Source organism: Pieris napi, chromosome 13 (assembly GCF_905475465.1).
Source record: "Pieris napi chromosome 13, ilPieNapi1.2, whole genome shotgun sequence".
NCBI classification, from domain to species: Eukaryota; Metazoa; Arthropoda; class Insecta; order Lepidoptera; family Pieridae; genus Pieris; species Pieris napi.
In genome coordinates this window covers 11520527-11539478 of record NC_062246.1, presented here as the reverse complement: position 1 = coordinate 11539478, position 18952 = coordinate 11520527, and the positions used below count along the sequence as shown (strand labels likewise).

General features: G+C 33.5%; 1 protein-coding gene across 1 annotated transcript; it reads left to right on the top strand.

The window, feature by feature from the left end:
* The first annotated feature begins 1815 nt into the window (after positions 1-1815).
* LOC125055056 (general transcriptional corepressor trfA) lies at positions 1816-18715 on the top strand. The gene is made up of 17 exons (XM_047657263.1): positions 1816-1967; positions 3087-3165; positions 3416-3511; positions 3774-3877; positions 4485-4586; positions 4880-5611; positions 6625-6893; positions 7832-7982; positions 8678-8768; positions 11683-11810; positions 12438-12554; positions 13106-13228; positions 13646-13798; positions 14606-14749; positions 15417-15559; positions 16295-16397; positions 16888-18715. The coding sequence occupies exons 1-17, from the start codon at positions 1929-1931 to the stop codon at positions 17191-17193; spliced, it is 2880 nt and encodes a 959-aa protein (XP_047513219.1). The 5' UTR covers positions 1816-1928; the 3' UTR covers positions 17194-18715.
* Positions 18716-18952: the final 237 nt, after the last annotated feature.

Sequence of the window (18952 nt, the reverse complement as noted above, 5' to 3'; positions counted from 1 at the left end):
TTTCTTTAAATTAAAAAAAATGTAAAATTGGCTACCTCCTGACCTACACTTTATATAGCGTAAATATATTTGTCAAAAACTACACACAAAAAAAGTACAAAAGTACATAAATTTATTTATAAAAAAAAAAAAAAACACAAATAAATAACATCGACTCCACTTATTAGAACATGGTCATTTTATAATGCGACTAAAATAAAAAGAAGACTGTAATGCGTTGTTCTAACACTGAACAAGCAGCCATTGAAGTTGGCCGTATAGAAGTTTGTGCGTTGAATGAATTTTTTAGAAAAAATAAATAAAAATCACACATTGCTTGTTTTAATCAGTCATAAAAACAACAAAAACTAATCAATAAAGTTTTTTACTTACCGAAAATACGATATCCCATCCTTTTTTAGCCTTCTTGACGTTATATGTTTACAATTTCTCACAGAACACTTTGGCATTTTTAACAACTGCTCCCAGACGCGAGCGACGCGAGACTATTTGAAATGAGCGCACAATTTAGAATGTTGCGCTCATTTTTTGAGGACGTTTTTTAGACGTTGATTGTGCATCTTGGGTTTTTGTATATCAATGCATGTTGTTTACAATTTCGGTGTGATCGTGAGAGCTTGGAAATTCCGTGTTTTGTTTTTTTGTAAATGGTTAGGTTAGGTTAGTAATAATTTTAATTGTGTTGGAAAGCATATTTTTCATTTGTATCGTTGATTTTAATTTTGTTGTTGTCTGTTGAAGTTATTTTATAGTTCCTTTTTGTATGCCTTGTCTCCCCCATAAATTTTTTGTGGAATAGGTTCTAGCTAGTATCTAGTTTATACTTTTTTTTTATGGCTCTGGCACGGTTTGAGCATAAGCCAGCGTCAAGTATAAGATTTTTATAATTCGTGCTTTTTTGCCTTAGAAATTCGACCATGTTCTCCATGTACGGTTTAGGCACTCGCCCGGTACCGCACAACCCTCCCAAAGGCCGAGAACAAATTTTAAATCAAATTTGAACTTGCCCTCGAACCGGGAATCGAACCCGGTACCCCTCACCTAGCTGCCACTTAGTAAGACCGCTAGGCTATGAGGCCCCTTAGTTTATACTTTGGTTGAGCAATAATACTTAAAATGTCATTAATAAAGGTAAAACGATCGAGACAAATGTACCAAATATCTGCAGCATAGCAGGTTTAATTTTTTTTTAATTAAAGAAACATAAAACAAAAAGAATAGATTTTTATTACCTATTCATTTTCCTAAATAATGAAATATTAAACGACAATATATGTATATAGGAAAATATATAAATATATATTTTTTTTTCAATCAAATATCTTGGTCACCCTACCAAAGTTGAAATGCGTCTTGTTGTCGAACGTTTAGGAAACTCGTTAAACGTTTCATTCAGTCACTTGTCTGACGGAACTTTAGCGAGTTGATTGAATATCCATATTTAATTAAATGTCTAGGGATTCAATTAACTCTCGTTGCGAATACCCACAATGCAATTCAGTTTAAAAATATATAGGTGCTTTCTGATTTCACATTCATAGATAACTTTTATAGTTATTTACAAATATAGTAGGGACTAGTGACTGTTCCCAAATTTATATTGAAGTGAAGTTCAGAAACTACACTTAACGTGAACTACGACTCCTGTATGTCAAAATCTATTATAAACAGCTGGAAATTAAAAAATATACTTCATGCTTATTTTAATAATTAGTTAAGCAGTTGAATTTTGTACGTGAAAAGATTCTTAGTAAATATTATTATCAAAAAGGCTGTGTACATTAAATTTCATTAATGATTCAAGTATAATCTATATTATATGCTGTTTCCGGACGTAACATCGACGATGGCGCCATAGCTGTTGCGAGTTGCGACACAATAGCGTGACAAGTCATGTCATTTTTGCCCATGATACATGAAAAAATCCAATGGCAGATTCTTTTTTCGGGTTCGATACTTCGTCATCGGTAAGTTATTATACTTTTACGTGAATAAAGACCTTTAATTTGATATATAACATCCTATATATCGTAGATAAAGTTTAGGTGCCAGCGTGCCAGTAACACCTACTTTGCAACAATTTGTTTTTTTATATCCCCATTCCTATGTATATATTTGTTTTTCCTATTAAATTCTGGTTAATAGTATTGTGGACTATGTGAAGTGTTTATGGCATCCCTTAATTGTTATAAAAATGACTAAGAAAGTGTTGAAATCAGTTGTCTATATGGTATGTAGCACTTATGTATTCGTTGTTTTCCGATACAAATGCTTGTTTTGATCGCTATATCATCAGTGTTATTTATAAAACAACGTTTCTGAGTAACTGTTTAATGTTTCCTGTTAAAAAGGTTTCAAAACTTAGTCTTTTTCTTTAACCTGGATACTTAGTACTTATAGTATTGCAATAATGTCAGGGATTTCCAGTCTGCATATTGAGTGCTTTTTAACTTAATTTATGGAGAACATATTATATGCTTTAAGCACTAATAAAAATAAATATTTTCAAAATAACATTTTATTTACTTATTAGAATTTATATTCATTGTAAAGATAAATTAATTATATTTTATTTTTAATTAAAGGTAATAGGACTTACTTCTTACTAAATATATCCAGATCATTATTACAAGACTGTTTATGATTATTTTGGATTTTCAATATAAAAAACTTAATGTAATGTATTTTCACATAAATGATAACCACCCTGATTCATTAAATATATTTGATTTATAGTTTGTCAAAAATGTTGAAGTTGAGACTTTGTGATACTTAGCACTAAATAGTGAATAAGAGGCACTAAATCTTGACTCTGGATTTTAGCCTTTCAAAAGCATAACCAATACTAAAAGTAAAAAGAACCCATTTGAAAATTATCATCTAAGGCTATTGGAGAAGGGTGTTTTTTATATAATCTAATTCTAGTAGGATTACTACAATTGTGTATTGGAAAAGGCAATAGGACTAAATATTTAAAGATTTGTTAGTAAAGAACATACAAAACCAATATTGATGCAGTGATAGAACTACATGTGATAGTGCTATAATATAAGTATTCTTGTATATAATTGTGAAAATTTTTCTAGAACTTAAATGACGACTGTGGTGCAGAACCTTCGGAGGAGGAGTATGATGCTCTTAACAATGAGACCTTTGGACATGATGGTAAAACAATAATAAAATATTCAATGTTATTTAAAAACTGGTGAACTTACAGTTCTTCTTTATACTTCCTCACAGTATGTGCAAATAACCATGAATTTATAAGTAAACAATAATGTGGCGGCAACAGTTTGAGATTCTTCATGAGACATTTCAACCCCTTCATATTGGACCATTGTGTTGAGCCAAATCATTTAATCCAGTCAGAATCAGCCGGTTTATAATTTTTAAAAATTACAAACATAATTTTCAGATGATCTCGATTGGGAGGTGGAACATGAGCAACACGCAAACCAGGTGGAGAGCAGTAGGCGTCAAAATGCTATGGATGAGGCTGATTCAAGACTCGGTACGATATAATGATTTCATATATACATTCCTTTTGTTATTTAAACACAACTAATGCTTCGGAATAACTTTCTCTAGTTGTATTAACAGTTGTTTCGGAAAAAGGAATTCCCATCTGCATTTCTTGGCCTTTCTGATCAAGGCAAGTTCTCTAATGGCCTCTGAGGCAAAATATCCTGTTTGTCTTAGTTTCATATTATTTATAACACATATTATAACATATTTCATGGTATTTTAAAAATATTTCCGGTTTTTCTCTACAGAAGCATCATTATCTCAGCTAGTGTTGGATGATGGTGATGTGCAGCCAAGAACATCTCTTGGCTCCAGTGTGTGGAGACATGACTTCTTTCCTACACCACCTGTGGTAAGTTGCCTGAAAGCGATTGGTTGAGTCGCCAGTTGCCCTTTTTTTGTTTAATTATTTGAATTCTACTTTATTTCTGTATTAGTGCAACAAGAGTTAATAAAATAAAATAAATAAATATATTTTTACCAAATTTGAATGTTGAAATTAATGTGCTATGCAACAGGAAACAGAAAAATATATGTTAAAAACATTTGTGTAACTTGATTAAAACTGAAACACGTCTGATATCATTTGTTACTGAAATGATTTTGGCCTGGAAATGTACATAAAATAGGAAGAATTCAGCCTACTTACATACGTAATTACATTAAAGTAAAATTACAACATTAGATATGGCTTGTAAAAATATTACTAAAATGTTTACCAATAAGAGACATCAGAAATTATTTTCAGATTTGCAATGATACATAACAGTATCAGAATTGTATAGACAGCGGGGGTTATAAAGTGTATATTTCACAATCTTCTTAATGTAATGGAGTAAATTGTGTTCAACTTATATACAAAATTGGATAACTTGGAATAACTTCAGTTGTTACTTGTTTAATTAATAATGCACACAATGTTATTCAAAATGTTTTACAGAAATATATAATATTTGCAGGCTGCGGCTCCACCTCTTAAGAATGTTTGTACAGTGGAGGAACTGGAAAGGCAATTGCGACAAAATCAACCGCCTCAAAATTACAACCAAAATTACTTTCAGGTGAGTCATCAACTTTGGCTTGCATTTGTCTCATTAAAATATTTGTAATATTATATGATGTCAAGTATGTGTAACAATGTGAAAAAGTCAAAATGGGCCAACAAAAATTTTCTTTTACTCTAAGCACTTAATGTCAGTACGTAATAATATAGTATTTTCTGAAATCATTGATATAAAAAAATCTTTAGTGTCAAATATAGAAATAAAAAAATATATAAGATAAAGATGAGCATTATTTATGTTTCTGTAGATATGTAATATGATTAACAATTAATTTATTTATTCTATTCCAGCCAAGGTTTCCACCGGTTATTTTACAAAGACCACCCGGACTACAAGCACCGGTTTCATTACCTTTCGCGCCACAACAACCAATTGGTCATAATCTGAACCAAATGAATAAAGCTATGGGTCAAAATCTACCCAACAACCAGCTAATGAACCATTTACCACAAAACATGAATTTGGGACAGAGCAAGTTGAACCAATTTCTGCAAAACAACCAATTTCAAAATGTGGGACATGGTATCATTAACCAAATGCCACAAAATATGAACCAGATGGGTCAGAATGTCAACCAGATGGGTCAGAATGTAAACCAGATGGGTCAGAATGTCAACCAGATGAGTCAGAATGCCAACCAGATGGGTCAGAATGCCAACCAAATGGGACAAATGCATTTAAACCAATTTCCAAATTTAAATCAAAATCAGATGCCACAAAATTTTAATCAAATGGGACAAATGAATCACATAGGACAAAACCAAAATTTGAATCAAATACATAATGTCCCTATGAACCAAAATTCTAATCAAAATAATCAGATGGGTCCGAACTCCCATCAAATGGGTCAAAACTCCCATCAGATGGGTCAAAATGCCAATCAGATGATGCCAAATGGGAATTTTGGCGGAAATTTTCACAATATGATGGGAAACCCAAGAATGATGGGACCACCTCCCGGTATGGGAATGCCGAGGCAGAATTTTAACTCAAACGCTAATCAATTTAATCAGAATTTTCGGGTGAGTTTTTAAAAAGAAAATCTCTTTAAATTATGCTTAAATTTTCTATCTTTTTTCTGTCATCACGAGTGTTCTATGTCATTATTATATTTAGTTACATATTTATATTATAATACTTATTTTATTTTTAATATTGATATAGATAATATAACACCAGAACGCATTAAAATAAATTACACAAACATTAGTAAAAAGGTAAATCAGACTCGGCACATTTCATGTGACAAAGAAGTTTTAAGCTCCATTCGTTAATTCTCCATTCTATACAAATCTATTTATTACTACTAGAGATACTAAAGTACCAAGTTCAAGATATGTTCAGAGATAATTTTCACATAGGCAAGCTACTATACTCTGAGCTCATTTCATAAGCGTTGCTACTAAAACAGTTATCTACCGAAAAAGGGACAAATATAACCCATTTGGGCAATAAAAAATAAAATGCTACGTATTTTTTATGTTTTACCTAAAAAAGGTAAATCTAAATATTTACTTACTCAAGTAATACAAAATAACAAATATTTCAAGATCACGAACAATATGTCGAATTAACTTTAATTACTTTATTTTATTCTTTAGCTGGCATCACTGGCTACTAATTCCAGGTTTAGTAAACCTTTAAAAATAAATGTTATCTTTACTTGTGCGTTTCTTACTGTTTGTGATGAAAAGGGACGTAATTATCACTCGCCGTAAAACCACTTTTAATGTGGACCACCGCTCTTAATAAAATGGATACATTCTCTAACAAATAAAATGTATGTATTGACTCAGATGTTCAGACTCGTATTGAAATTTAAAAATGTGCCCGGCCAAAAAGGTTTGCCATCTCTGACATGTCAAATAATGATAGATGTCAGAATTCTACGAAATTAAAAATCAGAGTATAAAAATGGTTCATCAAATCAGAATCGACTTTGTAGATGATAAAGGATACTGAATTACTTAAGTCAAAGATCAAACTCCAGATTGCATAACGCTATCTTAACTTTGATTTTATTTAAATTTCACAGGCCCCACCACCAAAACCCGAACAGATAAAAGCTAAACAAAACCAATCCCAATCACCGAAAAAGCGTCCGGAACCAAAAATTAAAAGTCAAGTTTACAATAATTCCCAAAAGCTGACGTCACAGAATTTGGTTGAAATGATTCAAAATACGCATCCGATGTTGATGTATAACAGTTTTCACAACGCGAGCCATCATCCAATGCTGGGAAGGAATTTTAACAACATAATCCACCCGATGTTGGGACAGCGGAATGGTGGATATAACCTCAGGTATGTTAAATGGCAGAGGTTTTTTAATTTATTTTGTCTCCACAGCTAACTTAATAACAAACAACAATTCTACTGAACAAATAGCCAATGGAATACATCATCGAAACATAAAAACGTTAAAAATAGGAAAACTATACATATAAATTTTACTTATTACCATTCTGGTCGCCAACTCCAAAAAAGTAGTTTCTTTCCATTTTTCGTCATTGTTTCTTGAAGTAGGGCGAATGGAAAAATATATGGTGGAGTTGAGTAGTTTATGTCCATTTTGAAAGATCGATACACGATTTAAATAACTTCGCTTGATAGAAAAGAAATACAAACAGCCAATTTTTGATACTTTGAATTCATTTTATGACGAAAATGTATATAGAACATGATTTTGAAATTTACACGATATATTTTATCGCAAGCCAAGTATCAATTTCAGAAAAATTGATAAAATTAAATTAATTTAATGTTTTACATAACTAATTGTTATAACGGGCCGGCGCGCCTCAGTGCTCCAGCTCTCCACTGCGCCCCACAGTCCACCCCGAGAGACTGACACAGCAATTCGTTCTGGGATAGGGCCTTAAGAAAAAAACCCATAATATGTGTGTGTAATACTATGTGTTGATGGTTAAACCCTGATATGATGCCTTGATTAAAATAAAAAATTTAGTAGTGGACCACCCTTAACATTTAGGGGAAAAATAAATGTTGTCCGATTCGCAGACCTAACCGATATGCACAGAAAATTTCACGAAAATCGGTCGAGCCATTTCGGAGGAGTAAAATACAAACACCGTGATACAAGAATTATATATAATAGATTTAAGTCTGAAGCCATTCTTGTTACATCTTACGTACATAGATATAACTATTGGTCAGTTATTTGAAAGCCCGAATTCTTTCAGTTAAAAGTTTTATTAAGTAAGAATTTATATTTATTTTAGCCAAGACTCCACCAGCGACGACGGAAGTACGTCCAGCGATGTGGACGAATACGCGGGCTTGATGACGCAACGCGAGAAACAATGGCTCATTAATATACAAATGTTGCAACTTAATACGGGAACACCCTATATACACGACTTTTATTATACGGTATGTTTATATTTAAAAGTTTATTCAATAAAAATATTTACCCTAAGGTTTGGATGTCGGGACTCTTTACCTCTTTTACCATGGAGTGGTCAGAGGAGTTGTTCGGATTAATACCTGCAGCTGAGTTTTATCATCGGACGTCAAGGCAAAATACGAAATTACATCCGTATCACCTCGACGTCCGCCGTTCCACAACTGAGCGTTTTTCAAGGCAGTTTTTGCCGCGCACCACCACTATGTGAAACCAGCTGCCCGCTGAAGTATTTCCGAACCAAAACTTAGGGTCTTTCAAGAAAAGAACATACCAATTCTTAAAAGCGACATTTCTTAAGGTCGGCAACGCACTCGCGAGCCCTCTGGAAATGTGAGTGGATGGGATGGATGTGTGAATGGGCGGCGGTATCGCTTACCGTCAGGTGAGCCTCGTTGCCCCCTGTTCTATAAAAAAAAATCTTAAGACATATAAAAAAAAGTAAGTTTTAATGGTTGACGGTATCACTTAACATCAGATGAGCCGTCTACCCTCTTTTATATAAAAAAACACCATGTCAATTTCGCGGATATGAAGCTCTTCATCATGAAGCATTTGTTTCATCGGGACTTGAACTTATGACCTTGGTGATCTATCAGTGCTGAGTGGTGATTAAGTTTATTATAAAAGTATTTTTTTAAGTATATATTTTTTAAATTTGTAGGTGTTCTTAGAGAGAAAAGCGAACAAAGAGAAAGCCGGTATCAAGGAAGCGCACAAGGCCAACCAACAGAACCATCCATTCTATAGTGGAGGTATTGAAATATTTTACTTACGGGTCATTTCTTTTATATTTTTTATTTGGTTATTAAAGTTTATTATTTATAAAATTTTATCTACAGCATATGTTACAAGTTATCTTTTCAAAAATATATGACAATTTAATAAACATACAATTTACAAAAAAAAAAATATTACACATACAATTTTAAATATTACTAGTAATTTTTTGCTAAACAGTGCGGATTAGGTATCAGATAGACTTTTAACATTTGCTTTTTTTTAAATATATAGTAATACTGTGAACATTGTTTATAACGTAAAAAACTCTATATACCATAAAAATACGTTAAATTTGTTTGGTTTAACACAAACCCCATACATTAATTATTCTTCATTCACTATATCGAAACCTTTCTATAACGAATAAAAATGCTCGGTCCCTTGAAATTCGTTATATAGAGACACTGTATATAAATAATTTCTTTCTCTCTTTACTCCTTTTTCTTTCTCTTTTTCTCTTTACTAATACCGGCTGTGATCTACTTACGGCCAAAATTAATAATGTATCATCAATCTATGATTATAACCAATCTTGGACTGATTCATATCTAAAGACCGGTCTCCAATGTGCATGCCAATAAACATTTCTGCTATCCGATTGTTTATTTGACAAAAGATTGACAGCAATCTTTTGCGTGATCCTTGCCTCTCGACCGCGTTTCGTTCAATGCAATATGTTGTGTTCAAGCATACCAAAAGTTTGCTGTTTTTGGAACGAAATAAAATAAGTAAGACTTAGGGTCTGTTTCACAATGTATGGATAAAGTAGCAAATAGCTATGCAACGTTTTGTTTGTTTTTTTGTTACGAACAAATAAAGTTACAAAATTCTATAGAAAAACATAGAACCTTAACCTTTTTGTTGGTCATTTAATATTACTTGTAATGAAACGGGCTGTCATTGTCATATGGTATTTTTGTTTGTTAGGTTATTGAGTATTTTAGTACATATTATTACAAATATAAATTTTCTCTGAGTAGTTTGTGTATGTTGTTTTTGTGATTCGAGGTTGGTTCTTTAACTTAAAAAAATGTCTACGCAAAAACGTGAAAGAAGCGTCAATTTCAGCCGGGAAGAAGTTGACCTTCTAACTTCGCTTGTTGCTGACCATAAAAATATATTAGAAAATAAAAAGAGTGACTCAGTCACCTGGCAGGAGAAAGAGCGGTGCTGGAAGACGCTGGAGGCGCTGTTTAATAGCACAAGTGGGGTAAACTTTCGCAGTGCTAAAGCTTAATGAGGGCTACAAGAAAAAAGTCTGCCTTGATACATGCTGAAACATATCGTACAGGAGGTGGCCCTAGTGCTGCTACTCCTCTTACCCCCTATCGAGGAAAAAGTCAAAGACATGATATTGTTGTCTGTCGAAGGAAATGAAAGTCAATTGAAAGGAAGAGCTTCTAAATAAGAGAAAGCAATGGGCATTTGAAGAGGAAGAAAGAGGGCATAAAAGAGAATTATGGGCCATAGAAAAAAATATATTGTTAAATAAATTAGAAAAATAATAGATTTTGTACCTGGAGCGAGGATGTATTGTATTAAAAATTTGTATTTTTATTTAAATAAAAGCATTGAATTTTTATTTAATTTATCTCAAAAATGTTGTAATTTATAAAATATTATAGTAATAAAGCAAAATAATCACGTATAAGATTACTTCGCACACTTGCATTTCCCACGTTGTCAATTGCGCTTTGATCAATATCATCAGCTTGTTCATCTACTTGTTGCAGTAGTTCAAAATGTTCATCTCGCATATCAATAGCAATATTGTGCAACACTGCACATGCCACTATCACGGCTTGTACACGAGATACTTGAAGCAAAACCTTTTTTGACAAACCGATTTTGGGGAACCGATTTTTTCCAAACACCATATTATGTCCTTTCCACCACATTTCTGCTTCGTATTTGAGATTCGTTATAAAGATGTTCTGCTGGAGTCTTGAGGTTTTGAAGTGGAGTTAGTAGGTAGTATCTATAGTAACAAATATTTTTGGTTGTAGCTAATATTTAATTTTTTTTTACAAAAGTTGATGAAAAGATGAAACCTGCAAGAAGTCATATATAGACATCACTTTGTGTAAAAGTGTCTCCAAAGCTTCTTTTGTTAACCTAAATCTAAATGTGAATTCGGCTTCATTCAGGCTCTGGATATAATAAATTCTTGTCTTCTTATGTCTTCGCACAGAAGTACGTTGTCTTCTTTCAGCTTCAGAATTACTATCCCAATCGGATAATTCATTTAAACTTCCAAATCACTATCACTAGAACTGGAAGATGACGAAGAAGAATAAATTTTCCCAATGAATATTAAGTTAGGTCGCAATCCCAAACCCAAATCATACGAGTTTCACCGATAGCAATCCGAGATTGATTTGGCCAATCGAAGCAACTGTCAAAATGGACAGATAGGTTGTTGGCATGAGTAAACATTCATTTTCATACAGAGGGCAATCTTCAATCTCCTATCCGCCCTCTGAACGATTGGTTGAATAATTAGATTGGTATCTCAGTCCATGTATTGAATATTGGCATGCTTTTCTTTAGAAATGGATTGAATTGTCAGTCTATGACAGCTAAAATTGGATTGATATTGCATATTGGTTTTGGCCGTTAGTGTTAAGATTGCAAGCACATTTAGCTATTATAATAATGTAAGTGAAAATAAAAATTAAAAAAGAAGCCACCAATTACTGAAGGTCGGCAGTCAATCTCCCAAATCTCTTTTTTTATTGACAATTGAAAAGACAGCCAGGCCAAGACATTTTTCGATTACCCGCAATTTTGCCCAACATTATGGATTGCCAAAGTCGAGACTGCTGGTTACGGAGTATGCCTTAATGATGAGGAGGATTTCTTAATAATATTTAGATTTATGTGTAGGTGTTAAACAAGAAGACAACCATAGACACAGAGAGAGACACAACTCACACAGACACAACTCGACAAGTGAAGACCAGACAAGGACATATGTGCCGCTGCAGTTTGAGAACTCTTTGGGGAAACTACAGGTATTTTATCTGTCACTTACATCAAAAAGAGATTAGGTTCTAGGTTCTAGGTCCTAGTTCGGTTCACTGTGAAATAACATCCGCATTCGAGCGATCTCCTCTATAGTCGTATTTTTAATTAGACGAAGCCAACTGACAGTAGCTAATGTCACTTTGTAAAATAATGTTGCCATATTTAAAGTAATAGTGATGCGTTCAGTTCTTGTTCAATCAGATGAATGAACAATTAGTGTGAATAGTTAATCATTACAAACAATAAAAGAATATTATTTCTATTTCAAACTTGTATAAAAGTGCTCTGATATATGTTAGGTACTAGTACTATGTAATTGCAATCAGTTTTTTGACGTCTTATTACAAAGCGCTGCGCGGCGACTAGTGCCATCACCGATCATTAATTCAGGGGTTTTTACTTTGTCACAACACTATTTTTATTTCATTAAAAACTGACAACACCGTAAACGTCAGTTGACTTCGTCTAATTAAAAATACGACGATAGGGAACTCTCCTCCATTGAGAAAAACAAATTATATCTACCCACGTTTTTTTGTTTAATTTGTAAAACTTAAAGAAACAACATTTTAATGGAAAGACGGCTTATATCTTATATATCTTGTATTTTTCAGTGCGGCAGTGTAACAGCCCCACGTAAGATCATCGACGTCGAGGTAGTGGGTTCGGAACCAGCTGGGTCACGATTGTCACGAGCACCCAGTGTTGCTAGCTCCACTCATCCGTCTGAGGTAATGTTGCCAACAATGTTAATTAGCTTTAAAGTATGTTCAATAATAAAAAAAAGGGCACTAAAATTAGTGGCTACAGCGTGGTACTCTCATTCCTGTGGTCGTAGGTTCGATCCCCGGCCGTGCACCAATGGACTTTCTTTCTATGTGCACATTTAACATTTGCTCGAAGGAAAACATCGTGAGAAAACCGACATGTCTTAAACCCAAAAAGCAGCGTGTGTCAGGCACAGGAGGCTGATCACTTATATTTAAAAATGATCATGAAATACATTCAGAAATCTGAGCCCTAGACCTAAAGAGGTTCTAGAGCCACTGATTTTGCAATCCATGGCAATGACTCATGTTAGGGCAGTCCAGACTTCCCGCTATTACGGCCAGCATCAGGTTAGGGCTGCCATGCACGCGCCTTTCCAGAGATACAGCTCGCTGACGCATCGTGACGTAAAAACAGTCCACTCCTGCACAACCAAATATTGTAGACACATTACAATAGTGTGGGAGCCCTATAAGCATCCTGAACTATTTAATATTTCAATACTGTCTTGCAGATACCTCGTGAGATGAAAAGAACGAAACAGCTTCTATTGGACATCGAAGCTTTATACCTTATTTTGTTGAGGCTGGAGGAACTGAATGATCCGTTGGCGATATCTAATGCCCTCATATTAAAGGTTAGTTACAAAATAAAGCGGTAGAATCGGACCGCGTTATAGGAAATCGCGTTGTAGAGTATTATCGTAAAACCGATTTTTGAACAATTCATAAACACGAATTAATAGTTATTTAGTTTAATTTTATAACAACACAATCGAAACTAATTATGGACTTGATAAATCATTCTAACTTTCATAGTACAGAAGTATCACGTGAGAAATCGCCGCGTTGTATGGGCGACGGAAAACGTGTTATAGAGGGGTTTACTGTATATATATTTTAGTTTAGCAGACCAACGGATAAAAATCTAATCACCCTTGTTCGTTTTGAGTTAACAACTTTAAATATAATGTTTTGGTCCTTCGAGCCAGATAATTGGAGACAAAAAATTTATTATATTAAGTACTACACTATATTTTACATTCAATCTTCAGGAAAGAGAAGAGAAGCAGAAGCAACTAGAAGCAGCGCAGAAAGAGTCTGAAGTGCAGGAGGATGATTCGAATGTATTCTTAAAGAATATAGAGTCGGTGCAACGAAGGCCTAAACAGGACAGTCCTAAGAGTGATTGTGTGGATAAAAGACAGGTATAATGATAATGATAACTAAATCAATGTTATTATAGATCTAGGGATATAATCAATGTTATATAAGATTCAGAGTCGCAACTTAGCTAAGTCAGACTCCCATATGTCAAATGCAATTTTTGGCTTTAAAAAGTCAAAAATCATCTATCTATATATATATATAATGAAAATGGTCTTCGTTTGAGGCTCAATCACGCCTAAACCACTGATCGTATCGACATGAAACTACCACCATTCCTCGATGAAATTTTTCCTAGATGGTTTATGGCTATTTATTTTTTTTATTCCAACGTTCCTTCATTTTTTTATTGCTGTTTTACTTTATATCCATACGGACTTCACCGCGGAAACATTCGGGGAGGCTTCCTAGAACCTCTAAACGTCAACATCTGTTAAAAACTCGATTTTCGAAATATTTCAATTTTCTTAGCGGGAAGTTAAAAAGAAGAATAATAAAAATATGAAGAAAAAAATAAAATAATGAAACATAAAATTTATTTTAATTCGTCCAGCAAAGCGGGCGCGAAACGGCTAGTTTATAGGTAACACAATGTACACTTATGAACGTCAAAAAAGAATACTTTAAATGCTTCTAATTTTAAATTTACTGCCAGTTTTCAAATCTAGACCGTAGAATGGAAGAGAAGAACTGGCAAATAACATTTTAATTGTGAATTGAGATCTATCCAAAAGTCTTTAGGTAGTCATTAGAAACATACAAAATCAAATCCTTTCTCCTTCATATTTACTAAAAAAAATAACATTTCTGCGGATTCCATTTTTTTAAATAATTTAATTTCAATATAGGTAGTGAATCTGGCGATAAATCAGAAGCCAGTTCCCGTGAAGAATCTGTTGGATGAGGACAGAGATGAATTACTCAGCAAAATGTTCACCGGGTTATTGTACGGAGACAGACTGTCTCAGATGTTGACTGTGAGAAAGGGACGGGTGAGTATTTGATACAGAACTATACTCTGATTTTTTATTCCTTAGAATTCTAACAGCTATCATTGACATTTGACATGTCAGAGATTACAAACTTTTTTGGCCGGGCATTTTTCAATACGAGTCTGAACATCTGACTCTATACATACATTTTATTTGTTAGTGAATGTATCTATTTTATTAAGTGCGAAGCTCTACATTAAAAGTGGTTTAACGGTGAGTGGTAATTACGTTCCTTTTCATCACAAACAGTAAAAGACGCATTAGTAAAGATAAGATTTTATTTTTTTTAAACGGTTTACTAAACTTGGAATTAGTGCGCAGTGATGCCAGCTAAAGAATAAAATAAAGTTAATTCGATATATTGTTCCTGATATTGAAATATTTGTTATTTTTGTATTAGGTCACTTGAGAAAGTAAATATTTAGATTTACCTTTTTTAGGTAAAACATAAAAAATACGTAGCATTTAATTTTTTATTCCCTAAATGGGTAAAATTTGTCCCTTTTTCGGTGGATAACTTTTTTAGTAGCAACGCTTATGAAATGTCAGAACGCTATGGAATGAGAAATCAGTTCTTTTTTCATTACACGGTTTTATAAACGATAGGATGATGACATATTAAACATTAAAACTTTAAAAAAAAACAAACTTATAAATCCTTTTTCAGGTTCTTGTCACCCGTTTCATCACACGGGTACCGGCGACACATTCGCGACTTCGCTTCCTCTGGTGCCGTATGTTACGCGCTCTGCCTTCCACAAGATGCAGGTTCGACTCCCGGGTGGCTGAATTGTCGGAACATTATCGCAAGTGAGTATTTTTACTATTGCATTTGTTGAAGGTACAATTTAATGATGAGAAATCCGACATGTGAAACATTTTAATTAAATAAAAATAAATCTTTTTATGTATATATTTCTTCTGTGTGTGTTTGTAATTAAACTCCCAAATGGATGGACTCATTTGGATGACATTGTGTTAAAGTGGATTTGAGAATGGTTTAGACTTTTTTAAGACGTGTACAACGTCTGGAGGTTCTAGTGACAGTGAAAGAATATATTTAAGTAGATTGTAGTTATTAGGTTTTTACATATAAAATTGGCGTTTTGTATGGGAGAAACAAAAAGTTTTTTTTAAATAGAATATATTTACTCAATCAAAGTTTGTTCTTAAGCCATCATATAGGTCCTTCATTGATCCCTATTCTAAAATAACCTGGTATGTATGTCAATTTATATAATGTGTTTGTCCTAATTTTGTGGTCCAAATAAAAAAATAAAAAAAAGTCGAAATTTCTAGAACGAAAATGTTGGAACCAAATACGGAAAATTTTATGAATTTTATGCCACCGTTTTTTAAGATGCGGTTCTTGTCCGGGAGAAGACCTCCACCTTTTTCCACCCTATTTTATTTTTTGCCGTCATCATTCAATTTTCTCCAACCTTTCAGTCGCGTCTTTTCATCGCTCGTTTCGTCTGCCCTTGTTTCTACGTCCGTTTGGACGTCCGTTATATATGTGTGTATATAATATACATATTATTTCAGATACATACAAAACAGTTCAGCATGGATAGCAGTGTTGGAGTGTTGTGGGATTATCGCTGAAACTCTGGATCCCGCTAGGACCCCGTATGCGCTTACTAATCCTGTAAGTTTGAAGAACTAATGTTGGTTTAATTTGTATATAAGGGTTCAAACCCCCTACCGAAAATAGGGGGGTTTTGTAACATAAATTTGAATTCACTTAAGGTGTCGGAACCAATACTTGTTTAATAGTTCTAAAAGTTCTAAATAGCTGAAGGGAGCGTTCAAGTATTACGTAACGAATTTTCCTTTTGTAAAACGTTACGGCGGGGCGGGGATTGAATTACGCGTTATTGTTAATATTATTTCCGACTTACACCACATAATAGTAACTTTTACGTATAAAGAGTCACTAAGTGGTTACGAAACGTTTTACTATTCTTGGGTACAGAAAAACGTTACGGCGCGTAACATTGGGGGTCAATTATCTCCAAAAATTGCGTGACGTAATATTTGAACGCTCCCTAATTCAAAGAAAAGAAAATAATAAAATATTTAAAATTAAAATTTATTTTATAAAATATTTTGTTTAAAAAAATTACGATTTTTTACAGTTAACTCTGAGCTGCGTTTGCGCATTAGCCGAAAAGGCAATGGTCCTCTCGAACACGCCAGAAGCGACATCCAGCGAACGGCAGTGGTTCAAATTTCTCAAAACTGTCGCGAGAGCGCTCAAAAATACAACTTTGAATGTGGCAAAACCGGTTTCGCCACTGTCAGAGACCAAGCTGCTGCATCATATCAAGCAGCTGGAATCCAGAAGTACCATAGAGATACTCCAAAGAGGTAAAAGGGCGTCCGATTTCGCGGATTTGACGAAAAATGACGTTTCCGAGCTTTTAATAAGGTTTTTGTGCTAGGCGTATAAAATGGCGGTATTTTCATACTATTTCCATTTTGAATGTTTGAGGTTCAAATTTCGATGAAACGTTTGGCAGAATTTGGAGAAGAATGAATTGTAAAATGCTTGACGAAATCGTATTGTCTCACTCTAACACTTATATTTGCTATTGTTGTGAGTGGGACAGCATTACACCGTTTATACTAAATCCACCACGCTATTTCCAATATTCGGTACCCAAAAGGCTATGTTTACACGTATGGCGTATACGTAAATAGCTGACACAAAATCTCCTATAGAAACTTCATAATACATATGTATTATAAACCGCGACACAAAAATGTGTAATGGAACCCGCAAACGGTTAAAATATACCCCAAGTTAAATCATATGTCAATAATGACAGACGTCATTCTGGAAAATAACAAGTTTCTTTGTCAATGTCATGTCATAAAATTCAAAACCCTTTTAAAGCCAGCTAAAGAGTTCAAAGTTCATTAAAATTTTCTCAAAAATTAGTTTTTGACAGACAGTTTTTTACAATACAGTTTTGACGTCTCTTTCTGTCATAATATTTACGCTTTGATGGAAAGAGACAAGATTATTTCAGATAACTTCTAACGAAACTCTTCTGTCTCTTTTCATTACAGCTTATTTGATAGAGACGGAAGAGTGTTTAGTTTTTTTATATTATTATAATCGCGTGGTGGATTAAACGGACTCCGAACTAAGATAGGTGGAATTGGGCAAGCTTTAGCACAAATATTCGATTTAAATTATTTTTATTGCTTGTAAATTACGCGAAATTGTAAATATGCTCGGTTCCACATTTGCCCGATGTCTCTCTCGTTTATTAGGGTTTAGAGAGGGAGGGATATATTGTCGTTCTCATATTAGTTTGGAAGAATGACAGGTGCGGTCACACTGGATTTTATTATTGGAAATAAACGGTTTTTACATTTTTGCCCAAAATTTAAATTTGAGGGTACTTTATTCAGTGTGGTCACACCGAAACGCTTTTTTAATAATGGCAATTTGAATTTTAACGGTGTTGACAGTTTATCATGAGCAATTGCAACCGCAAATCACAAAACGTTAGAATGGAACATCACTTAGGCCTATCACTGGCAACACCGAATAGTGATGCGGCGATAAGTCCGTCGATTTTATCGATAGATTTATAATTTATTTTAATCCATTTATTTATGTAAATATTAAGAAAATAAATTTTACCCCTAGATTTAGTTAGCTTATGTTACGAAGTAAACAAATATGAAAATTCGCTTTTTTATTAGTGTAATAAATCCATTGAATTTTTGAAACATGGAACAATAATATGTTTAAGGTCCATAAAAAATTCATGGAAACAAAAAAAACCGGTGGATTGACCTTTTCGCTTTTCTAGACTGTGATCGATAGCTTTTTTTACAGAATCGATATTTCTTAGATTTTAATTTGTTATATAAGCGCATGGTATAATATTAAATGGTCTGACGCTCTCTATTTAACTAAAATTGGACTGTGTATAGCAGATTTGTCAATCAGAATTGTCAAATTTGATGTCAAACAAATCATAAATAACGCAATTACCATATCTTATGATGACTATGTCGTTGTTATATGACATTACACGTCAAAGTCACTGCCTTAATCATTCTAAATATGTGTGGTTAAAATAATATTTTATACAAATTATATTTATAGAAGTGAGATATAAAGATTTATATAAAGTTAAATTACAATTTTTTTTATTAAACTATATAGAAGCGACTGCGGTT